General features: G+C 43.1%; 1 protein-coding gene across 1 annotated transcript in view; it reads right to left on the bottom strand.

The window, feature by feature from the left end:
* APCDD1 (APC down-regulated 1) overlaps window positions 1–22,270 on the bottom strand; it is a 27,948-nt gene extending 5,678 nt beyond the window's left edge. The window contains exons 1-4 of the mRNA XM_032121878.1: window positions 22,147–22,270; window positions 12,478–12,661; window positions 10,348–10,879; window positions 612–933 (exon numbers count right to left, since the gene is read on the bottom strand). Coding sequence (XP_031977769.1) covers window positions 612–933; window positions 10,348–10,879; window positions 12,478–12,661; window positions 22,147–22,204 — 1,096 coding nt within the window. The 5' untranslated portion in view covers window positions 22,205–22,270. The remainder of the gene's footprint in view (window positions 1–611; window positions 934–10,347; window positions 10,880–12,477; window positions 12,662–22,146) is intronic.

Below are 22,270 nucleotides of genomic sequence, written 5' to 3'. Positions count from 1 at the left end.
AGCAGGGTGCCATGGCGCTGTTTGCACAGGAAGGCTTCTCAGCTGCAGGGACCCGGGTGGTGTCACCACCGAGAGCTGCTTTCCAAAGTATCCGACGGGTTTGGGTTGGATACATCTTGTCTTTGCTCTGGCAGCTTTAATCAGAGTTGTCTTTAGGGACACCCTTATTTGCTTGAGGGCCCCTTGAGAGAATATGAAAAAATGCATGCTGCTTCATCTGCCTTCCACAGAAAATTATTTATACCGCTTCAGATCTGAAATGCCTTCCGAAGATGCTTTTTTCCCTCTACTGAGGGAGCCCTAGGATACAGATCTAACCACTTCTCTTAAAGGCTTGAAGTCTGGCCACTGGACTCCACTTAGTAATGTGAAGTCTTATTTTCTTGTGTGTACTTAAAGACCTCTGCCTCAAATGAGCATGGCTTCAGTGGTGTGACATGCCACGCAGCTCTATAGTTTGGTTGGGCATTCACACAATGCCTGCAAACTTCCCAAGAAATGACAAACTCCTGAAAATCCCAGAATGAAATCATCATCAACCAAGCTGTTATGAGCAAACTCTGCTCTGGTCCATAACTACCTCCCCCCCACGTTGTATCAAGCCACTCTACCTTTGAACACAAACTCTGTGCCACCCATGACTTTGGACGAGTGGACTCCCCGGCTGTAGCGTCCCTTGGCATAGATGGTGAAGGTGGGGTGCTTGCAGATGGGGTCAGAGTAGTGGTAGTAGTGGCCCTCCCAAGTGTTGTTGTTGTCGTGGAAGATGAAGTGCCGAGTCAGGAAGAGCACCTCTGGGCGCACCTCACAGCGCTGGCTCACCCACTCTCCGTGCAGCCCGATGGTCAAGTCTGCCTTGGGGGGCAGGATGGGTGGGTGGTGCTCGTCCGAGCGGTAGATGATTCTGCACGCGATACACGTGCGGTCGTGGTTCTGAAACAAAGCAGAGAGAAAGCCTCGGTAGGCATTACCTGGGATACAGGGCAATGCATCAGGCCAGCCACTTCATGCTGAAGTGACACCAGCTCCACATTTTAAGGAATGCATTGTCATTTCTGATCTTGTTAGTGGTACCATTTGGTTCTGTATGTGTAAGACTGCACAGCAGAGGAGCACGTAAGAGATTAATTTTCTTGTCTACATTTTTCTGAAATTAACATTTTAGTTCAGGATCTAGAAAAGGCTGATTTAATCCTTCAAATCATACAAGAAGCTGGCAGATAGTGATTTACTATGATAGGGATTTTGCAACGCTTGTGTCAGAAATCAATACATTTGCTGAACTTTTACTTCTCTTTCTTTCAGTTGTTAACTTTAAGTACTGTAGATAAACATAGGTGTCATAAGGATTTTCTTCTTTTTGGATGGCACCTTGGGAGAACAGTAACCAGTGCTTTTTGAACTCTTTCAGCTTTTCTGAGCCCTAACACAAGTTTGTGCAATGTGTGATATGGCTGGTTGCTGCTGGACACGGTGAAAGCTTTATGGCCCTCTCCAGGAATAGGGTCCGGTACATGCCGAGCTACAGGGTGGCTCACCACTGTGGGCCATGCAGCAGCCTCAAGCAGCCAAGTACCCCCAGCCCCAAATGTGAGTACCTGAGGTGTCTTAAGAGGGGTGTGCAGGCTCCAAGTCTGTGGCAGGAGTGAAAGGAATTTGAGGCTGAGGCTCCCACCTCCCGAATGACATAATTTATAGTTACTTTGCACATAGACCATTATTTTACATCCCAGGGACATAGAACAGTGACCATTTCATTGATTTCCCTATTGCTGAAAAGACTTTGGATGACTATCTGGTCTGGGATGGGGAAAATATAACCCCTGTTTAGTATCTGTGAAACAAATGGGTGTTGTATGTTGATTCTCTGAAGCTACTTACGGTCATTTTATTGAAGAAATTCAAGGCACTAATGAAGACTGTGTGAATGTCACCCCTAAAGTGAGCCGGACCTGAAGGCAGTGAGTGGAGAAATGCTGACTTCATAGCAGCTCACATGGACTTTAAAGTAAGAGCAATGACTATGAGCATTTATATTACAGAGGGCACTCCGAGAGACCTCAGAAACGAGGGCCGGAAAGGTGTACAAAGAAAAAGTATTTCTATAAATCTCCCAGATGGGTGCATGTTGAGCTTTAGCACTTAACTCGACGCACCTCAGGAAAACACCTCACAGCTTGAACATGGTGGATGTGAGTAACCCCCCAGAGCATCTTCCTCTCTCCAGGAAGTATTGAGGAGTGTCCTTGAGAAATGAAGGCACAAGGTATCTGTGCTGGTTGATCTGAACCAGTGCTGGCCAACAGCACTGCTCTGAGGAGGAAAGAGGTTGGACTTGATGACCTCCCGAGGATCTTTCCACCCCAAAACACCCCTAATGGTCTTCTGGGGACCACATGTCAGCATGCTCTTAAAGTGGATGTAGTCCTTTCCCACTGTGGAGCTTGTTAACTAATTTTAAGATACTTTTTTTCAGCTAAACTCTGCAAGCAGGTGCAAGGTCCATTAGTACCTTAGTGAAATACAAAGAACATTAAATTGAGTAATTTAACTGGAACTGGTGAAGTTAGTGCAGATATATATACAAAAAGTATCTTTCAATTGTAATAGAAATAACACCTATTTTCCCTTGAGATCACCATCGAAAGGATGCCTCCACTGCCTTGCATGGACATCCACAGGGATCCAGGCCAAGGGGTTGCTCTGTGGAAGATGCCAGTGCCTTTTAAATCCACATTTCTGTCCTGCCGTGGGGCAGACTGGCTGTGTTGTTCCCTGAAACGTTAAGGGTACTGATGACAGTAACTTAATGGCTGTGATTGCTCCACTCACATAAAGTGAAGCCAGAAAGTGAGAAAAAGACAGTGCTATAAAACAAAACATAGCTTATATAAGCTGAATCCGTCAATAGGAGAGAATGTCTGCTACAGTCTCTTCTCTATTGAAGTGAATTTGAAAGCTTCTATCATCTCCCAGAGGAGACCCTGGCAGAGCAGTAAATTGATTTTGTTTATATTCACATTTTCCTCCCAGGAGTCCGTCCTCCAAAAACAGTTTGTGAGCCAAGGCAATTTAACCTGGGAACCAGTGATTTCTGTTGCCCTTGCTCAAAATCTGAAGAAAACCAAACAGCAACTTGGCCCGTTTTCTTTTTTGGTTACCACTGGCCACCATTACACTCTGAGCAGAGGTGACTCCTTTGGCAAACTCTAGGAAGGTCCTTGTTAACTCTCTGTTACTTGTCTGTAGCTCTCCTGGCTCTTTGACCTCTGTGGTCCTGAACTGCTGTAACTATGTGCAGCCCTTCTCATTCTGAAGGCTTTGTGCCAGCTGTGAAGGTCTGGCCAACTGGGCTGCTAAGGAATGTCCAACCTGACGGTCTTCTAGTCATTGATGGTGTGCTCGGAGCTGAGGTAACCAGGCACTTTTTGCATTGAACTGCGAGTGGGGCAGGGAGAGGTTGGGGTGGAGAGGGAGGAAATATCTCTTTCACAGCAGTGAAACACCAGCTGGCTCTGGCCCCTCACATGGACATACTCAATGCATTGCTTTCCTGAGACCAGCACTTGAATCTAAGCCCACATAAACCTTTTTTGCTGTGATACTATCTTTCACAGCATTATAAACTGCTTAGTGGAAGAATATGCCATGTATAAACTCTTCTCAGTGTGATTTTTGCCCAAGTAATGAGCAAGGGAAAGAGCTAGTTCTGTTATGAGGCAATTCGACTGAATTACGGAGTAATTTATGTTTAACAATTGACTGTATATTTCACTCTTGCTTTTTTAGGTCAGCTGCTCTTGGCTCTTAATTACACTATCTGAGGCTTTGCAAATCACTCCCTTTCCACGTGTTTCAGGGAAAGATTATTTTCTAAAAACAGGCGTTCAAAGAAAACAGGGAACAGAGATCGAGGACATTTGAGTCCAAACATGATTAAGAACTCTCTAATAAAAAGTTCATTTGGGCATGACATAAACTAAAAAGCAATAAAATGAGCAGAGGACATGATGAACATCTGTTCTACGTTTTGATTATCTTAGGTGCACAATGCAATATTTTTAATAGTGGGGCCTTGCTAGAAGGACTGGGTCCTGAAATGGCTGGAAGATCCCTTCCCATGATGGATGGCTCCTTGCAGCTCTGCAGTGCCAAAGCCATAGTGCCACCATTCCTCACCCTTCCAGGTGTTTTTTAAAGCCAATTTCTGAACTAATCCACAAAGCCATGTGTGCCAAAACAAGCCTGAATCTCTGGCTGAAAACTCAGTTCTTGTAGTTGGGGAGAAAATAGCTTATGATCTAAAAATTCCCACCAACATTATTTCTTATCCCTCTCTCCTGCTGTCTCAGCCGAAGCGGTAATCGAGGCAGAGAGCTCTGCAAGCCAAGCAAAGGGGACTCTTATTAAAAAAAGCAAACAAGGATGAGGTTCTCTCATCTTTTTCCCAATTGCTGTGGATAGTCAGAAACATAAACCCTCCCAGCACAGTTTAATTTCCTCTTAAGTTCGGTGGAATTCTATGGCTGCCTAGGATTAATTGTCTGACACTGGCTATGCCACATGGCATGTGACTGAGTCTGTCATGTTGTACCCAGCATATCCTTGTTGCAGGGAGATGTGAGATGAGGGACCAGGCACTGGATTTCCTCAAGCACGGGCTCAGGTTTGAACTGTGTGTGCAGTACAGATCTAACTGGTATGCGGGGATGTTGTAGGGGCCAACAGCCACAAAAGCTGGGGTAGGAAACCCCTACCATGTGAATGCTTATATTACTGTGAAGAGAAGTGCTGAAGAAGAGGGGAGAGAAAAGCCACACTCAGCTATGGTCTTGCACACCTCCTGAGTACCACGTGTCACAGGCAGGACTGGGTGGGACTGGAACGAGCCATGCCTGGTCAGGATGCTTTAAACCTCACCACCCAAAGAAACACAGTACCAGGTGTTAGTGTTAGTAACTAGCGCTCCCAGGATGAGTATAAATGGAAATTCTTGGGAGAACATCAAGGAAATGCTTCCAGCTCAACAAAAAAAGTTGGATGGCTTTGCTTTACACTGCCAAGGAGCCAAGTCCACAGGAAGGGCACATTTATGAATTGCTCAGGATAGTATCACGCTTGCTCCTCCACCACTGTAGATAACTGCAGACCAAGAGAACGCTTTAAAAAACGACCACAAATTCTCTCCAGCAAAAAAGTGATAATTTGCAGGCTTTGCATGACCTTGTATGAAGCTGAGTTGACTAATGTGCATTAGGCTGGCTCTGGGGAGTTGACAAGCACGGCTGACACAGTTATAACTCAGCCTGCCAAATGGAATGAAGGATAACAAAGATTTAAAACTTTAATTAAAAATCTTGAAGCAAGTAAAATGCCGGAGAGAGTGGTAACTCCTTTGCAGAGTTGTCAGATGAGTATTTCTTTTGGTGGGGAACAGAGGTGCTGCAAGCAGGAAGGAAGGTGGAGATATGCTCAGATTTATCTGCAAATGCGTGCCATATATTTTAAGATATTGAGGAATGGTTTTTATTAACTGCTCTTATGAAGGGAAAGATAGTGAAGGAATCTCAAGGCACTACCATTACACAACTGTCTGATCTATGATGTTGATTCTGTTGCACAACCCTGCATAAAACTGAAATAAAACCAACATGAAATTCGAAAGTCTTCTGGTTGTTCTTTTCTGGTATAAATGACTTTAGCCTGGGCAAAAGACACGAACAAAGAGAAAACCAGACTTCTCAGATGAATGTGCTTGCATGTCATCTATCCCATTAAAAAGATACTAAATATGGTGACATGAATGTCTTAAAAAGTATTAACAAAAAATAATTCCTGGAAAACCCGAAGGGACAGCTTCAATGTCCATTTTCAAGAATAAAGTATTCCCAAATAAAGGTGTCTTATTTATTTATTATGCCTTTAAAAAGCATCCTATATAGCCCTCTAAACCATGCAATATTACCAGTGAGTCTTCCCTGCCCTTTTACAAAAGATGAAGCCACTGTGCTTAGATGTCAACCATAAGGAAGGTGTCAGTAGTTTGGGTATGCCTGGGGTTATTGTACTAGGCTGAATAGTTAATTTTGATCCCCAGTGCTGCATTTGAGCTGGGACAAGCTTTCACTGCAGCTGCAGAGCAGACCGTGGTAAGTGTAGATGTGGCACCTTCAAAGGCGCAGGGCCACAGCTGAAAGTGCTGCCGAGCCCGGCAAGGGCCAACCTCAGCTAAAAGCTGTTCACTTCTCTCATCTTTGTAGGGCACCACACACACTGTTATTGTTCATAAACCTGGACTTAACCCATTTGAGCATTCTTCTGAATATTCCTACTTTGCTTCCTCTCATAATTTCCCTAACCAAGAACCTTTTTCAAGTAATAATGGACAAAAGGTACCCTTCAAGTGTTGGCTTAATCTAGAAGTCTAGTGGCACTACTCAGGCAAACAAAGGAGTTTTGTCTGCCAAAATTATACTTTTTGGTTGAGATAATGTTTTGCATATTTCTCTGAGGTGCTTCACATGTTTAACATCTATTTATTAACTTATGATTACATTTCCCTGGGAGTTTCACAAGTACATAGCATTCCCCTAGAGATGAAGTCACTGTGTTGCAAAGAGATGAAAGCTCAAATTTTTGAAAAGCACAGAAGACTTTGCACACTTTGTTCTCTCTTTGCTAAAGGAAAACCCAAGCACTGGTCTCCATACATTGAATTTGTATTAGCTGCAAACACCAAGTGCTGCTGGAAGTCAGGTGCCAGAGGTGAATAAAGTTGTAAGAGAGAATTGATTCATTAGAGTTACATTTTCAAGGGAAAACAACGAAAGGGTGTGTCCAGCAACTGATTGAGTATGACAAAGAGTGAAGGTTATCCTAGCACTTTTTTGGTTTCTTGTGATGTTCCAGACCATGTCAGCCGTATTCCTAAGTAATGATCTAACCAGAATGACCGGTCAGCACAGTCCTGCCCCATCCTTCCCGTTACTGTCACATGATAAAATAGCACAAGGAATTCTTTGTTTACAAAGCAATATTGCTGAGGCAATTACATGTGAAATAAGTCTCCCAGTACTGCTCTTGTACACATTTTCTGTAGTTTAGAGCAGACATTTGTGAAAACATCTTCTGTCCTGCACAGAGAACGAACACGGCATTCAAGCCTTCCTTCATGCTACAAGTCCCTGTATATGTTTGTGATATTACAACCAATCAGGCAGCCTCCTTGGTGTTGTCCTAACAGGGAACATTTTGTGTAATATACGTGATGATGGCCAAGCAGTTCCCCCATCCTGCCTTCCCACCCATGTGCTCTCCCATGCTGGCTGAAGAAGCTTCATGTGTGATAGCTTGAATCACTTGATAAACTTGCAACGTCAAGAGACATCAAAGATGTTCATCTCCATTCATCAGCCAGTCCTAACTGATATCTCAAGCCAGGTTAGAAAACAGCCAAGATAAATCTATATAGTGACTTATTCATCATCTGCACTCAAGAACTTCCATGTGTTTTACAGGAGGAATTTTTTTAAGGTATGTTCTTATCTAAGAGAATTCGTAAAGCCTTAAGAGATGACATATTATATGTTTTTTAAAGCTCCCTGATTTTATATGAACACTTAAGATATGGTAATCTGTGAATTTATTCAGATTTGTAGCTCAGCATAAAGCTGTCTGGTTTTTGGAGAGCCCTTTTGATTTACCATCCCGTGGTGAAATTGCTGCAGGAATTTGGATAAGGTCCAATTCTATTTGTTTAAAGTCCTGATCATGTGGCTTTGGCATTCCTAACATATCCAGCAATCATTTGCTTTTAATTACTGTTCATTTCAACCACATAAGTAATGAATGAGGCTACCACATCCAACTTACAGGCTGTGTAAACTCTTGGGCTGGGTGGAACTTTCTTCTATATAGAGGCTTCACTATAAATTTAACTCAAAATGTGCATCCTCTTAGCTTATTTTAGGCAGGCCTTTATGAGTCTAAAATATAAATAAATAAAAAGGAAATGAAAAAAGCCTTAAATGAAAGATTCCACACAATACACCTGATTCACTTCAGAAGCAATTTCCTGGCCTCCCCAACCTCTTGGTATGACTGTAGAAACCTTAAAACAACAAGTTGATTTAACGTTTCTATTTATTCATGGTGTCCAGTTTCCAGAGGAGTCTGTGACTTGTAGTTTTAAACTCAATTTAGCATTTAAACTCATTTTCAGCTGGGTCCCAGTGGAGCAACAATTAGAAAAGGAAAAGAGTTCAAAAAGAAAGGGTTATAACCTTTCAACGGTATGTTTGCCTGGACTTCAAAAAAAAAAAAAAAAAGAAAAAAAGCACTTCTGTTACTATTCTTCCTACATTTGGCAAACAGTAGGTCAGAAGGCCTGTTGAGAACCTGTTGGTATAGAGATCTTCATGCTTAGGTACAAACCAACAAACCCACATCCTGGAATCTTTCACAGCAGCTGAGGCAAAGGTTCATTTTTTAGGGGTATTGCTATTTATATCATGCTGAAAGCCTAGTATCAGCAGGCCCAGCTTCTCTTAGCTAACCTGTCTCAAGAAACACACCTCTCTTATGCAAAATTTGGTCCCTTAAGTTCGAACACTGTATTTTAGAGCCGCTATATTTTAGAGGGGAAAAAAGGATGCTACAGTAGCAGAACAGATAGGCAGGAAAATCATTACCTGTGTGTCCTAAAATTGCAGCAGGCCAGGACAACAATCTTAATTTCATAAAGCTGGCTGAGCATACATCTGACTGCTCTGACTGTAACGAAATTACTACAAGGTGGAAGCGTAGGCATTTACTATATTATATATCAGCCCAGAATAAGACGCCCAGAATAAGACACCTAGATTAGACCAGAAAAAATACTCAGCTACAGTGATTTAAATCAAGATTTTGTCTCTGTTTCAAGTGGTTGGAAAAAGATCTACAGTCTTTTCTAGAACAGACACAATATAGCTGGTGTCTGACAATTTCTATCTACAGATACCTGCAAGAAAGGGATCTAGTAAAGAACCCTCACTCCCAAATCAGTAAAGTGAAAGTTGATGTGGTTGGTTGAATCAATTAAAGAAAAGCAAAATTTTGAAGAGGATTGTGCCATGGTACATCTGCTGCTGCTGCTGAAACTCTCTGTTTTGGGATGGTAAGTTTTAAAAGAAAACTCAAATTTGTCCTTGGTCACTTGAAGACAGCATAAGAATGACAGAAATTACAGCAGTTTTCATACATCAAAACAGTTGACTGTGGATTAAAATGATCCCTAGGCCAGGCTACAAAGCAATTAAAGGCAGATCACATAAAGATCTAACCTACTAAAATTTTTTGTTCACAGGAGACAGAAACAAGCCAGGGCAGACAGTTTTGAATGGGAGGGAAAGCAAAGGGTTTTTCATCAAAACTCTCCCTTCTCCTGTTGTGTTTCCTGCCATTGCTGATAAGCTGTAGCTGGTTTTTGAACCATTTGCGATGATGAAAAATGGTGGTAACCCATTAGCTGGAAGTGGCAATGCCCAGCTGGAGCACACCGACACTGCAGCACCTGGCAATGTGGTTCCAATTGCTGCCTGCCTTTGAAATGTCACCACGAAGGATCTATAAACAGCCTTCCTGCTACAGGCCATCAGTGTCTGCTCTGTTTGAGTTTTACTTAGCTTACTATGGGTTGATCAGTTCCCGATGAAGCTGAGGGCACTTTGAGGCCCCTTTTGAAAACTGAATTATCAAATGGAATTAGAGCCCCATTCAAAATTCACCTGTTTTTCATTACATTAATGTGTGTGCCTATGTCAGGATCCATGACCTGCACAGTCCATCAGTTTTTTTCCCTTCATGCTGACCCATGTGTTTACCTTCCAATTCCTTGTCTCCTCCTCAGGTTATGGATCACCCAACATCCATATGCTGATATTCATATTTCATTTCCTCTCTCCCTGGCCCCCCATGCAGCTATAGAAGCATCCACTGATGCCTGCTCCTCTTCTGCTATCTCAGTTCTAAATGAAACCTTCCTCTCAGCTGCTAGCCTACAGCCATGGTCCCAGCCAACCACTCCTACTTCTGCCCACAAGTCTCTGATTCCATCTTCAGAGTGGCCTTTATTGACTTTAGTTCACCAGATTACTTTTTTTGCATATTTGATGCAGTCACATAAACCACAGTAAAGTTACTGTTCTCACAAAGTAAGTTCTGTGATCATCTGTTAATTAAGGCTGTAATCGACCCCCTGTATTAGAAGCACACTGGTTACACCAGTGCACTTAGAAGAACTGAGTGATCTGGGCTTTGTCATCAGAACCTTTAAAAGAGGTTAGATGCTAACCCACACACACGTACCTTGGCATTTTGAAGAGGAGGTTGGTAACTAGAGGGCCGATAGTACCTCCTCTGAGTAGCATCAGTGTGAATGTCTCCGAGGAATAGCTCCTCCACAAGGTGGTCTAAATTGTGGTGCAGGTACTGCTTCTCCACACGGATCAGCTGGAGTTCATGCATGGCAAAATTCAGAGCTTTGGTGCATTCACAGCCATTCTCTTCTCTCAGCAAATCATAGCTCACATCCTGCTCCCAGGGACTATCTTCTGGGATAAATCCAGGACACGTCTGGTTCACCAGCTCACTTAATTTTTTGGCTACTGCTTCGTTGTGGCATATGATCTGTATGTTGCGGAGCTGGTAGTCGGCCTCGGTGCCCCCCCGGATGATCCAGGACGCCTGTCGGAGACGTATTTTGCCATGTATGACTAAGGTGTAGATGGGGTTTGTGCAGCGATTGCCACCGTAATAGAACTGATAGGCCTTGAACGTATTGTTGTGGTAGAACCTGTAAGATCTTGTGATGAACTCTGGGCCTGCTCTGACTTCGCAGCTGTGGGAAGAAAGCAAGCGTGGAAACAAAATTTTAGCAAGGTGGCACATCATGTACACTACAAGCAACAAGCCCCACACAGGTCCACAGAGACACCTGGGTGCTACTGTCCCTCCAGCAGGAATGGGAGTAAATAGGAACTAGGCATCTGTGGCCTGCCAATAATCCAACAATTCCCTCTGCTGCTATTAATATACTGTTTCATGGTGATCATATCTAAAGGCTTTATCTTGTAGGCTTAAATACTTTGAATTGTGTTTTGCTTTTGCCTTTTGTCTAGGGACCACCATGTGACTCAATTCTTTGTTGAAAAGAGTAGCAGCTTATTAAACATCTATTGCTCTCTTTTGCATGGTAAATTTAGCAGAATGACTGATAACATCAGAAAGTGAAACCCAATACGTCCAGGGAACAGCACAAAGAACTGGCTTATAAGCTGCTCTAGAAGCTTCTCAGTGTAACTCCATGAGCTCTGGTCTGCTGAGGATATGCAGGATCATGTGCTCAGCTTTTTCACTCAAACATTCAACAGGGGTCGCAGTTAATGCAAACTTCTGACCATTAATGCAAAACTTCTACTTGGCTTGAATTTGGACCATGCAATATTCAGGTTTTGTTGGTTTTTTTCCTCTTTTTTTGACCCCCCCTTTTTTTTTTTCTAAGAGTGTAAATGGCAGTTAAATTCCATTTCCTGTAGAAAGCCCTTCTTTGCCTTCAAACTTGTTCCCCTTGTCACCTCTACACTGCTTAATATAAACAGAATTGTTAAGGTTGGAAAAGACCTCTAAGACCACTGAGTCCAGCCCTCAACCCAGCATCACAATGTTCACTACCAAACCACATCCCAAGTGCCACATCTGCACACCTTTCGAACACTTCCAGAGATGTTAACTCCACCACTTCCCTGGGCAGCCTATTCCAGTGCCTGACCACCCTTACAGTGAAGAATTTTTTCCTAATATCTAATCTAAACCTCCCCTGGTGTAACTTGAGACCATTTCCTCTCATCCTGAAATACACTCCTTTCTGTTAAAAAACCCCCCAGCCTTTCCTACTACAAGTCACTTCCAATGAGCATGTGAATATTGCCTGCTGAGACACAGAAAGCAAAACAATCTCTGAAATACAAGTCATCAGGTATAAAGAGCAAAAGAACTAGTGAAATACAGCTAATAATTTCTTTTGCTAATAAAACCTGTGCTAGACACATGCTCTGAAAACAAGGACCCATTCAATGGATCTAAAGCATGGAGACAGATACAGTACAATGTTGTGTTTGAATGAGCATCCATTTTGGCAGCCTGGTAGGCTCCTTCCTATTCAGAGAGATTTAAAGGTATTTCACAGCATGCTGTTTAAAATCCAGACAATAAACTGATTCAACAAGACAGCTTTATGGCATGCTGTTTTAATGTACATAATGCTGCTCCTTCTCCTTTTATGCATAAACATAGAGAGAGCATCTGGCATTTAGAGCATCACCATATTAAAGAAAATATTTCCCCTGCTGTTGAAAGTGGGAATATTCATCCTTCCCTCTCTGGTTCTTTATCCCCTTCTCTTCCCCATCCCAAGCATCTTGTTTTATCTTTCCTTACCCAGTAGAGACCCAGTGGCCCTCAATATTGGGAGGCATTTGTACAGTGATCCGGGCTCCATTGTGAAGGTGTTTCAGCATATGATGGCACTGTGACTCCTTGAAAGCCCTCCAGGCACTCTTCTCCAAGGACCGAGGGTGGGACCTGCTGTCCGGGTGAAGAAGAGCAGAACCTTCTCCCAGCCCTGTGGTAGAAAGTGTAAATTATACCATGAGATCCTGCTGAGAAGGGCTTCAACGTGATAAAGGATATTGTGACCATCTTGCATTGAATGACACTTGTTCATATTGTTATGTGTCTGGGCAAATACTGTTTACACTTATTTTCTCATCTGAAGAAAAAATGAAATTATGGAAGCTCTTCCTTTCTGTCACACCGCTAATAATCCATTACATAAATTTACTTTACGAAATAAACTGGGGAAACGAGCTTGAACTGAAGTGTTGGGTTTCCACACCCAGGAGATGTGGCTCTGAAACTGAATTTTATAGACACCTCTGAAATCTCTGGTCAGGACAATCAAAAACCTGGACTTTCAAACTTTCAGAAAGATGCATCCAGATCCAGACACAAAACTTTGCGGTTTTCAGCCCACCTCTAATTTGAACGCTTCTATAATAAACTTGCAAATAAAGCCTACTCTTTAAAGTCAAGGGAAAACAGATATTAAAAGCAAAGCCTCTGCACACAGGAAGCCTCTGTGATGACTGAAGTGGTCAATTAAAGGCAGATCTTCTATTTTTATTTTAAAGGGGAAAAGGAATTTCAAAAGCTAACTTTATCTCCAGCACACAGTAATTTTGGTTTACAGTAATGTATACATACAAAATCCAACAGCACGCTCTCTACACAATATTAATTGAACAAAATGAATACATAGCTTCAAAAGGAATGTGCCTTTACTCTTTTATGCACAGCCTGCTCTTAGATGTGTTGGAAAACACGGATCAAAAGAAAACCCCACTCTGGGGGTTAAAAGGTGACAAACATGAACCTTACATAATGTGTCGGAAACTGTATTACATTGCCAGAAGGAGTATGAGCACCAGAGAGCTAGAAAATGGATATGGGGAGGGGTGAAGGGGCTGCTTGAGTGCCTGGGAAGTTGGGGCAGCCATCTCTGGAAAGGGATGTGTCACTGTAACATGCTCCCAAGGGGCAGGGTGTGTGGGATTCATCCCGTTTTTCTGATGCCTTCTCAGCTCACCTGGATAAGAAACTGGGCTATTTGGGATCAATCACCAGTGAGAGCCACCCAGCACAGGATCCTATGCTCTATGCCCCAGGCCCTATCTAACACTTGGGCACATGCTTGGGCAGTGTTGCAGCATGGCTACAGCAATTACAAAAAAAATCAATCACAAAAGTATTATTTGGTGTTAGGTAGACACTTTCTTAAGCCTTTCCCACTTCCTATTGAAAAAAAATAAATGGTGTCAGTGATTCATTATGTTGGCTAGGTCTTAGATGTTCTGGAAGAAAACTTGGTTTAACACCTGGGGAAACGGCACTGCCAAAATTATAAATACATGTCAACCATTAAAAACAGCAATTCCTAAGCTAAACAGAAGCAAGGACTTATCAGGAGACAGGGGTAAAAAATGATCAGAAAGAATACAATAAATACCTTAACCTAAACAGTGCCCACCATTGAACAACACCAGGATTTAATGAGGTTAATGAATACAACCTCACAAAATCTTTTCTGGAAAATCTGTTTGCTTTGTTATGTTGCAGCTTACAAACAATTCTTCAATGTGAATGAGAATTTATGGTCTTGCTTTCTATAGGGTAATAAATACTAGGGATACTTTGATATTTGAGCATACTGCCTGAGATGCCCTTACAGAAGCCTGATTTTCAGGGGCTCAGTATTTCTCCCTTTCTGGAAGTCAAGGCTTCTCAGGTATTTCTACACTGCTGAGCAGAGTTACTCCTGTTAGCACTGAACAACTCCCATTCTGCAGTCAGAAATGGGATGGCCATGACAGGGTGATGCTCTGCTTGAGCTGACTACATCTTTGGAGAGGGAGGATTTACTAGGTTGGGTCTGTGCTTCATGTCCATGTACAGCCTGCAAGGTACATGGCAGAGCTTGTAGTCACCAGTGCTAACTTTCAACATGGTGCCTCCTGCAAACAAATTATCTCACACTGAAAAAAGACTTTGAAAATTCACATTTCCTTTTGAAGTTGTTAAACATTTGAATCTGCCCTCATGAGGAGGTTTTGAAATTGCTCAACTTGCTATTTCCAAGGCATATTTATTGTACCAGTTGCTTTTAAGCAGTCGTATTTTGCCTCGTTCATGTGATATAATTCATGAATACAGATGGCATTTAGAAATTATTTATTCATTTAGACATACTTGGGGTATTTAATTTCTTAAAGCGAAAATCCTTCTGTGGGAGGACACCATCTTGTATGTGCACATATCAAAGAAGAAAATGCAGTAACCACATCAGACATTCCCAATTATTCCCTGAAGGAAATAATGAAAAGAAGGAGTTTTTGAAAAGAAGTCAAACTTTATGTGGTATTATACAGTGTCTTTTCCTTGATACAGCTCAAAAGCAACTGTGTCTCAGCCCTCCATGTCACATTAGTGTAGTTCTGTCTGTAACTTGCAAATGACAAACTGCAACCAGGGAAAGCAAGGGAGATTTGCATCGACAGCCCTAGAGGAAGGAGGGTATTTGTTTGGGACTCTGTCCCTCCAACTGTGACAAAAGAAGGCAAGAACAAATTCAGGCAGTTAAGAGAGGCATGAGAACATAATGAAGGCTGCAGAGACACGGGGAGAAATGTAGAAAACACACGTACAGAATGGTTTGGGTTGGAAGAAACCTTATAAATGATCCAGTTCCACTTCCTCCTGACCATGGGCAGAGACACCTTCCACAGGACCAGCTTCGTCAAGGCCCCATCCAACCTGGCCTTGAACACTTTCAGGGATGAGGCATCCACAACTTTCCTAGGCAACTTGTTCCACTGCCTCATCACTCTCACAGCAAAGATTTTCTTCCTAACATTGAATCTAAACCTCCCTTCTTTCAGTTTAAAGCCGTTTCCCTTGTCCTATCACTACATGCCTTTGTAAAAAGTCCCTCTCCAGGTCTCTTGTAGGACCTCTTTAGGTACTGGAAGGTGCTCTAGGGTCTCCCCAAAGCCTTCTCCTCTCTGGGCTGAACAACCCCAGCTCTATCAGCCTGTTGCCATAGGACAGGTGCCCCAGCCCTCTGAGCATATTCGTGGCCTCCTCTGGACTTGCTCCAGCAGGTCCACGTGCTTCTTACACTGGGGACCCTAGAGCTGGATACAGTACTTGAAGTGAGATCTCACCAGAGCAGAGCAGGGGGGCAGAATCCCCTGCCTTGCCCTGCTGGCCACGCTGCTTTGGATGCAGCTCAGGACATGGTTGGCTTTCTGGGCTCTGAGCGCACATTGCTGGGTCATGTTGAGCTTCTCATCAACCAACACCCCCAAGTCTTTCTCCTTGGGGCTGCTCTCAATAATGCTAAACAACATCACAGGACCAGAATATCAGAATATGAAATACAGAAGAGAATTAAGAGACAGCGATGGGACCTTTACCTATGTTTGCCTTGCTGGAGCAAGGAAATAATTAATTTAGTACAAACTTCTTCCTTACAAAGTCGTCATTTCAACACTTTTGTAGTTACATACACCTGTAGATATAACTACCATACAAAGGAGATGTAACTTCCTCTTGTACCATCTGCAGGTCAAACACCAAGACCAGTGATACGCTTCCCAAACAGAGCAGTAAATCAAACACCACCTTCTGTGTTTTCCCTTGCAGCAGTGCTCAGAGGCAGTGCAGATTCCCCCTGCTTCACCCTTGGCAGTGCACACGAGGTGTTCTGCAAAACTGAGGTCCTGCAGTGATGATGTCACTTATTTTAAAAGATCCATTTCGCCATGTTAAATGAGACATTGCTGGAAAGGCTCAGGGTTAAAACATGCATTCACAAAACTGGGAAAAGAATTTCATGACTCTTTAGAAGCCCACTTTGGAGACTAGATGCAGTTGCAACATAGTTGGAGCCATTACTTTCATTCAGAGAGATCCAAGTCTGCTATTCTCACAGCACTGACAGATGGTCGGTTTCACTATCTCCATGACTGAGTATCTCAGACTCAGCTGAGAATATCTCAGACCCTCTCTCTGACTGACTTTGAATTTTTGTGTGTTATGAAGGAATATTACCCACTTGTTGAAAAATATAAAACCACCCACTATGTTACTACTCAAAAGTGTGACAGACTTCAAACAAACAAACAAAAGATCTTTGCATGAGACCAATGACAATAATTTTGTGAAGCCTCTGGTTGGCTCTCCCTTTAGCTGCACCACAACCAGAGATCGTATGACTGTATCCCCTACCCCACAGCGTATGTTTTCACAAAGGAGCAAGTCCAAAAGGAGAAGGAAAATTCCAGAATCCACCTGAAATACCAGGTAGCAAAACAAAAGCATCTTATGATGAGCTGATATCCAGCTTCCCTTTCAAAACCAAGCCCTAGCAGTGACACAGCTTTAGCATGAAACGAATTGAATATAACATAAGAGGTGCTACAGCTCACTGGGGATCCCTGCCCAGACCCTCAGATCTTTGAGGGCCTGTGATCCCAGATCACACTTTACAGGGGCAGGATTCAACATCCATCTGAGTGGGAAAGTGGAGGCCTGTACAGCTGCCATGCCAGGAAGACGTGGATAAGAGCACGCACCACACCAGACAGAGGGCTTCAGGCTCTCATGTTCACCTATAAACCTGTATCTGATGTGGGAACAACCATTCAAGATAAAAATAATTGTTAAGGGAAGATAGGTTACTTTCAAGTTCTTCAAAGATTTCTGCACATAGCTGCAAGTAAAACACAAATCTTAAAAGGGCAAACTGTTGGCAGCCCGTTACCCAAACGTGTTTCAAAAATGGTTATGACAAAGCTCTCCGCCAACATTTCTGCAAAAAACTGCAAGCTGCTAGAATGAATGTTTTGGTTTTCTGAAAAATAGTATGCAAATACTGTACAATTGCAACAAAGATAATCAGTAGAGTTGTGCTTGAACACAGATAGTTTTAATTTAATTTGTGCCTAAACACCCTGAAATTCTGTTCACAGCTGTGCCAGACTGCTGAAGTATAAGGCAAATAATCTTAAACTGTTTAGATTTTATCAGTTTAATGAATGTCTCCACCAGAATCTAAACCACGGCTTCAAACATGTCCAAGGGTAGCGCTTCAAACCAGTCTCAAAGCTACCAGGTGTTCAGCAGGTTCATCCTTTGCTAGATGGGAGAAGAGATGTTACCTCAAAGTAGGATTCAAACCTGGATTTAGACTGGCATTGCTCAGCAGGAACTGCTTAACATTTTTTTCCCTTTTTAAAATTTTCTAGTGATGTAAATACAGAAGAACAAAATTTTATTATGAAGTAAAACACCTTGAGTGATAGCATAAGTTCAAAACAAGCAATGGCTTCATCTCTGATGAAGAAACATTTTAACATTCATGCTTTACTCCTGCAGCAACCTCTTTTCAAGTTAGAACTTGTTTGAAACTGGAAAAACCTTACAACAGATAAAGAATAATTGGCTGGATTAACTTTATAGCTCTCCTTATCTGGGCAGTTGCCCTGCACAATTAAATAAATAGACATTTGGATTATGCTCTTTCTTGATGTGGGATAGTGTCAGATAACACCTGTGACAGGCTTTTAGTTCCAGTGCAAGCTTACATAATTGCCATGGAGAATATAATGTCCTGTTACCAAGCCACGAGCTGTGTTTACCAGTGTTTTCCCTGCACTTGAAACTTCAAAGAGTCCTCGCAAGACTGGGGCCTAAATTAGCTACTACAAACAAAAGGGTTGGGAAATGAAAGCCGGGTTTTATGGCCAGGGAAGCAGACAGGACAATGACTTCCTTTCACATGTATCTGTTGCCTCTCTTGTGCACACAGAGTTTCCAAGTGCAGCTTTCGAAGAGAGGCAAAATGAATGCTTTAGAGCACAGAAGATCCTGAGGAGGGATCCAAAGATGTTTAGATGGGACAGCTAAACAGTAACTCCCTCAAAGCTGACAGGCCCAGCACGGAGGTCCCCTGCTACCCTACAGCTTCGTCCTTATTCAGTGTCCTATCTTGGAAGAGGTCAGAGAACCAGGTGCCAAGCAGTTACACAGCCCATAACCTCTGCTTAGCTGAAGTTCTTAATTGAGATGGCTGCTGCTACCTGTGCAAGGTGAAATGGCACTGCCCAGAGCGTGGGCTTCTTTATGAAACCCTGAAGGGTTAAAGCCTATCTTCTTTCAGGGCAGTGGGAAGGAGGACACTGACAGGAGTGGGTGCAGCGCTGGATGTCAGTGCAGTTCAATATCAATGGTAGTTTGGTCTTGCCCTCTTTGAAAGAAACATCTGCTCTCTGTCAGAGACATCTGCTTCATCCTGTCTGCACCCACACCTTGGCACTGGGTTTATTCATGCAGAACTGCCCCCAACTCCACGGGACTTCTGTCCGGGTGAAGACAGTGCTAAACAAACTCACTACATATAATCCTACCCTCTATCAGCCCTAAATATTCACCTCACTAATGAAGTATTACCCTTGCTTTGAACAGCTGAAGGTATTTGCCTCCAGTGTGGTTGAGGCCACTTTTGGGTCCCATGGTGTGCCAGCCTACTTTCTCAGACACTGTACAAAGCACAGAAAAACTGTCCTTTCTGTTGATGACATCGACATCTTATCACTGTGCTAGCCCACAGCCGAGCTACAAAGACGAGTGAAATGGAATTTACACTAACAAAATTGTACATGAAATTTAGTCCATCTTCTAACTCTCCAAGTCTTACACTGAGCAGTGTGTCTTCCCATCTTTTTATTGTCTTCCAGATTTTTAAATGCATTATTTAACTGAGGAAACAGATCACATGTGCCTCTAGCACAGAGCACAATATATGTTCATTTTATGGCTATGGGTATTTATATCTCCTGATGCATTCACTTACAATTTTCCTGAAAAAGTTTTGAAATAAAACACTACTATGTAACTAATTTAAAGCAACATTGCCAGAGAACTTTTAAAGCATAAACAGTTTTGCCAGAGGACTTTTAAAAGCAGTGAACAGTTTTGCTCTGAAAAGCCTATCAGTCTTGTTTTCATCATCTTTATTAGTACCATTTCCATGATGTTATCAACTAATTGTTTTAAAGTTTCTAGCTCATCACTCTAACAGTAGCATAATCAGAAATACACTAAAGTGTTTTTTTAGCATCTGTATTTATTACAAAAAAAAAAAAAAGGTTATGTTTACAAAAGAAATTAGCCAAATTTGTTTTGAATCCACTTGAATGTAGTTCTTATGATTCAGGTTTTTTGGAGTTGAATGATCTTAGTATTTGACATCTGAAACTTCTGTGGCTTTTTGTCTAAGCAAAGAAAACAGTGATAATGGACAACTTCCAGCTGCAAACCTTTTTTTCCCTTTTTTTTTTTGTGACACTGTACATGTATAGGTTTTTATTTTGATAATGAAGACCAGTTTTTTCCAAATTTCAACTCAGTGACGTTAAAGTAGGCACTTCTTAATGTAATGAAAGCAGAAGCTTTAGCCTTAACAGGACATTTTTAACTTGTGTCACAAAGCTTAAGTCCTAAAAATCCTCAACCACCCACCCACACTCACTCACTTTTAACCCTTAAATTGCCATATGCAATAGAAATGCAAAAAGAAAACATGGCATGCTGCAAAGAGGCTTAGCACTGCAATCCCCTGGGATTGCTGGTTATTCTTACACATTAGCAATTCAGGATAGCTGCTGATCAAAGGATGCTTCTATGGGCTTTATGGCATGGAACGAAAAGCTCTAGACCAAGTTAAAGCCAACAGGGTAAATACATTTCCATGAGCTACATTTCAGTGCGTTATATGCCACTGATAGAATTTTCAAGTTTGTAAAAGGGCAGTAGTTTCCAAACTTGAAACTCTGATCCAAACTCTGCACTGCTGCATTACCAAGATGTTTGTCTTCATATAGAAGGCAGCGAGTTATATCTTTCTACAAGAACTTAGGTTACGTTATTTAGTGAAATATAACTGCAGATGGAAGAAATGGATGACTTTCCTTCATCATCCTCTTCTGGCAGCTGCTGTTTTGATCTGATCACTGGCCCTGATTTGTTTCCTGCTCCAGCCAGCATTCAGCTCTGCTCTGTAATTCCAAGCAGATGAGCCAGGGAGTCCAACCCTGCAATTACACCTCCTCTCTTTACCCTCTAACTTCAAGTCTCCCATTTCAACTTTTACATCTCAGATCACAGAGTTTAAAGAACACCTCTGGCGTCCTGTCAGGTCTGGCTCAGCTAAGCATGTTTCTACACTCTCCGGATCTTGTAGCTGAGCTGTGAGAAGAGTATAAAACCCCCTCCTGGGGATCAGTCTCCTACTCTTTCTTTCTCAAAACAAAATATAACATCAGAAGCCCATCCTCTTTATTATTTATTAAATACCATAGTGTGTGCTTAGCACTTGTACAAACACAGAGAGAGACAATCCCTGCTTCACAAAATCAACCCCAGAAATAGCTTTGAAATCCTTAACCCCAGCTCACAGATCTCCCACTGAATGCATGTAGGTCACTTGCATTCTAACAGTTAAAAAAAGTCCTCTTTTTACCACTAAGCTTGGGGTCCTAAGAAATTTAACTGAAGGATGCTGGATGCTACAAAGAAGTTCAGAATTAGGAACACTCTTCAAAATGATGCTGTAACCGAGTAGCTTGAGTCACACTTTCAGGAGGATATCATACCCAGATTTCTCAAATCTGGCTGCCAAATGTTAGACATACCTAAGCAGCTCATTAAATTGTCTCCTTTTGAGAAGTTTCTCTTCAAGAACACTGGCTTTCTGGAAAGATGGGTTATCTATTTAAGGGCCTAAAAATGGATTTACAAGCCGAACTTTTAAGTTTAAATACGCTTTTCTCACTAAAATTTTGCCTACTGTGAAGTTTCAGAGAGATGTCAGTCCAGGGTTAAACTGAGAGACTGTCAAAGCAGGACTGTGTGTAGTAACACCCAGAATCTCTGTGCTCTGCAGCAAAACAGTTTTAGTTGGGCACAAGACCCGGTGCTGCTACCGAAGGCTTCCCAGATAACACATGCACGGCAAAAAACTTTTCCTGAGAAGAGGTGGAACGCGGGCCCCGCAGGGTGTCTCGGCGAAACGCGCCGGAGTTCGGCAGGGCCAGCTCTTGCCCGGAGGTGCGTAAAGAAACTTGGTGCGAGGTGCCCGGACCAACTGCTCCATCCAAGCAGTCCCAGGCTGCAACGCAATCCGCCGAGGCACACTTGGGAGCGGGGCGCTTTCGCCGTCGCTTTACCCACGCCGGCGGCCGCCGCTCCACACGCGTGCTGCGCAGGGGTGGTCACTAACACGGGGGTCTGCCCGCTTCCCATCCCCCTGCCAGACCTCTGTCCCGGGCAGGCGGGACCCAGTGCCCGCGGCCACGACGGGAGAGCGCATCCCCCCCCGCGCCCCTCTGCCCCCGCCAGAGAGGTTCTGCGGCCCCCTCGCACCCAGCCGCCTTTCGGGACGCGCCGCGGGCCGAGCCCCGCCGGCAGCCGCGCCGGCCCCGCACTCACCGTGCAGCAGCAGGGCTGGGAACAGGTACCGCATGAGGCTGCCGTACGGGGCGCACATCTCCCCCGCCTCGCAGCGCTCCTTGCCGCTCCTGCGCTCCGGCCGCCGCCGCTCCCGCCGCGCCGC

Source organism: Corvus moneduloides, chromosome 1 (genome assembly GCF_009650955.1).
Source record: "Corvus moneduloides isolate bCorMon1 chromosome 1, bCorMon1.pri, whole genome shotgun sequence".
Classification (NCBI taxonomy): Eukaryota; Metazoa; Chordata; class Aves; order Passeriformes; family Corvidae; genus Corvus; species Corvus moneduloides.
Note: the sequence above shows the minus strand (reverse complement) of the source record. Positions and strands in the feature narration are given on the sequence as shown.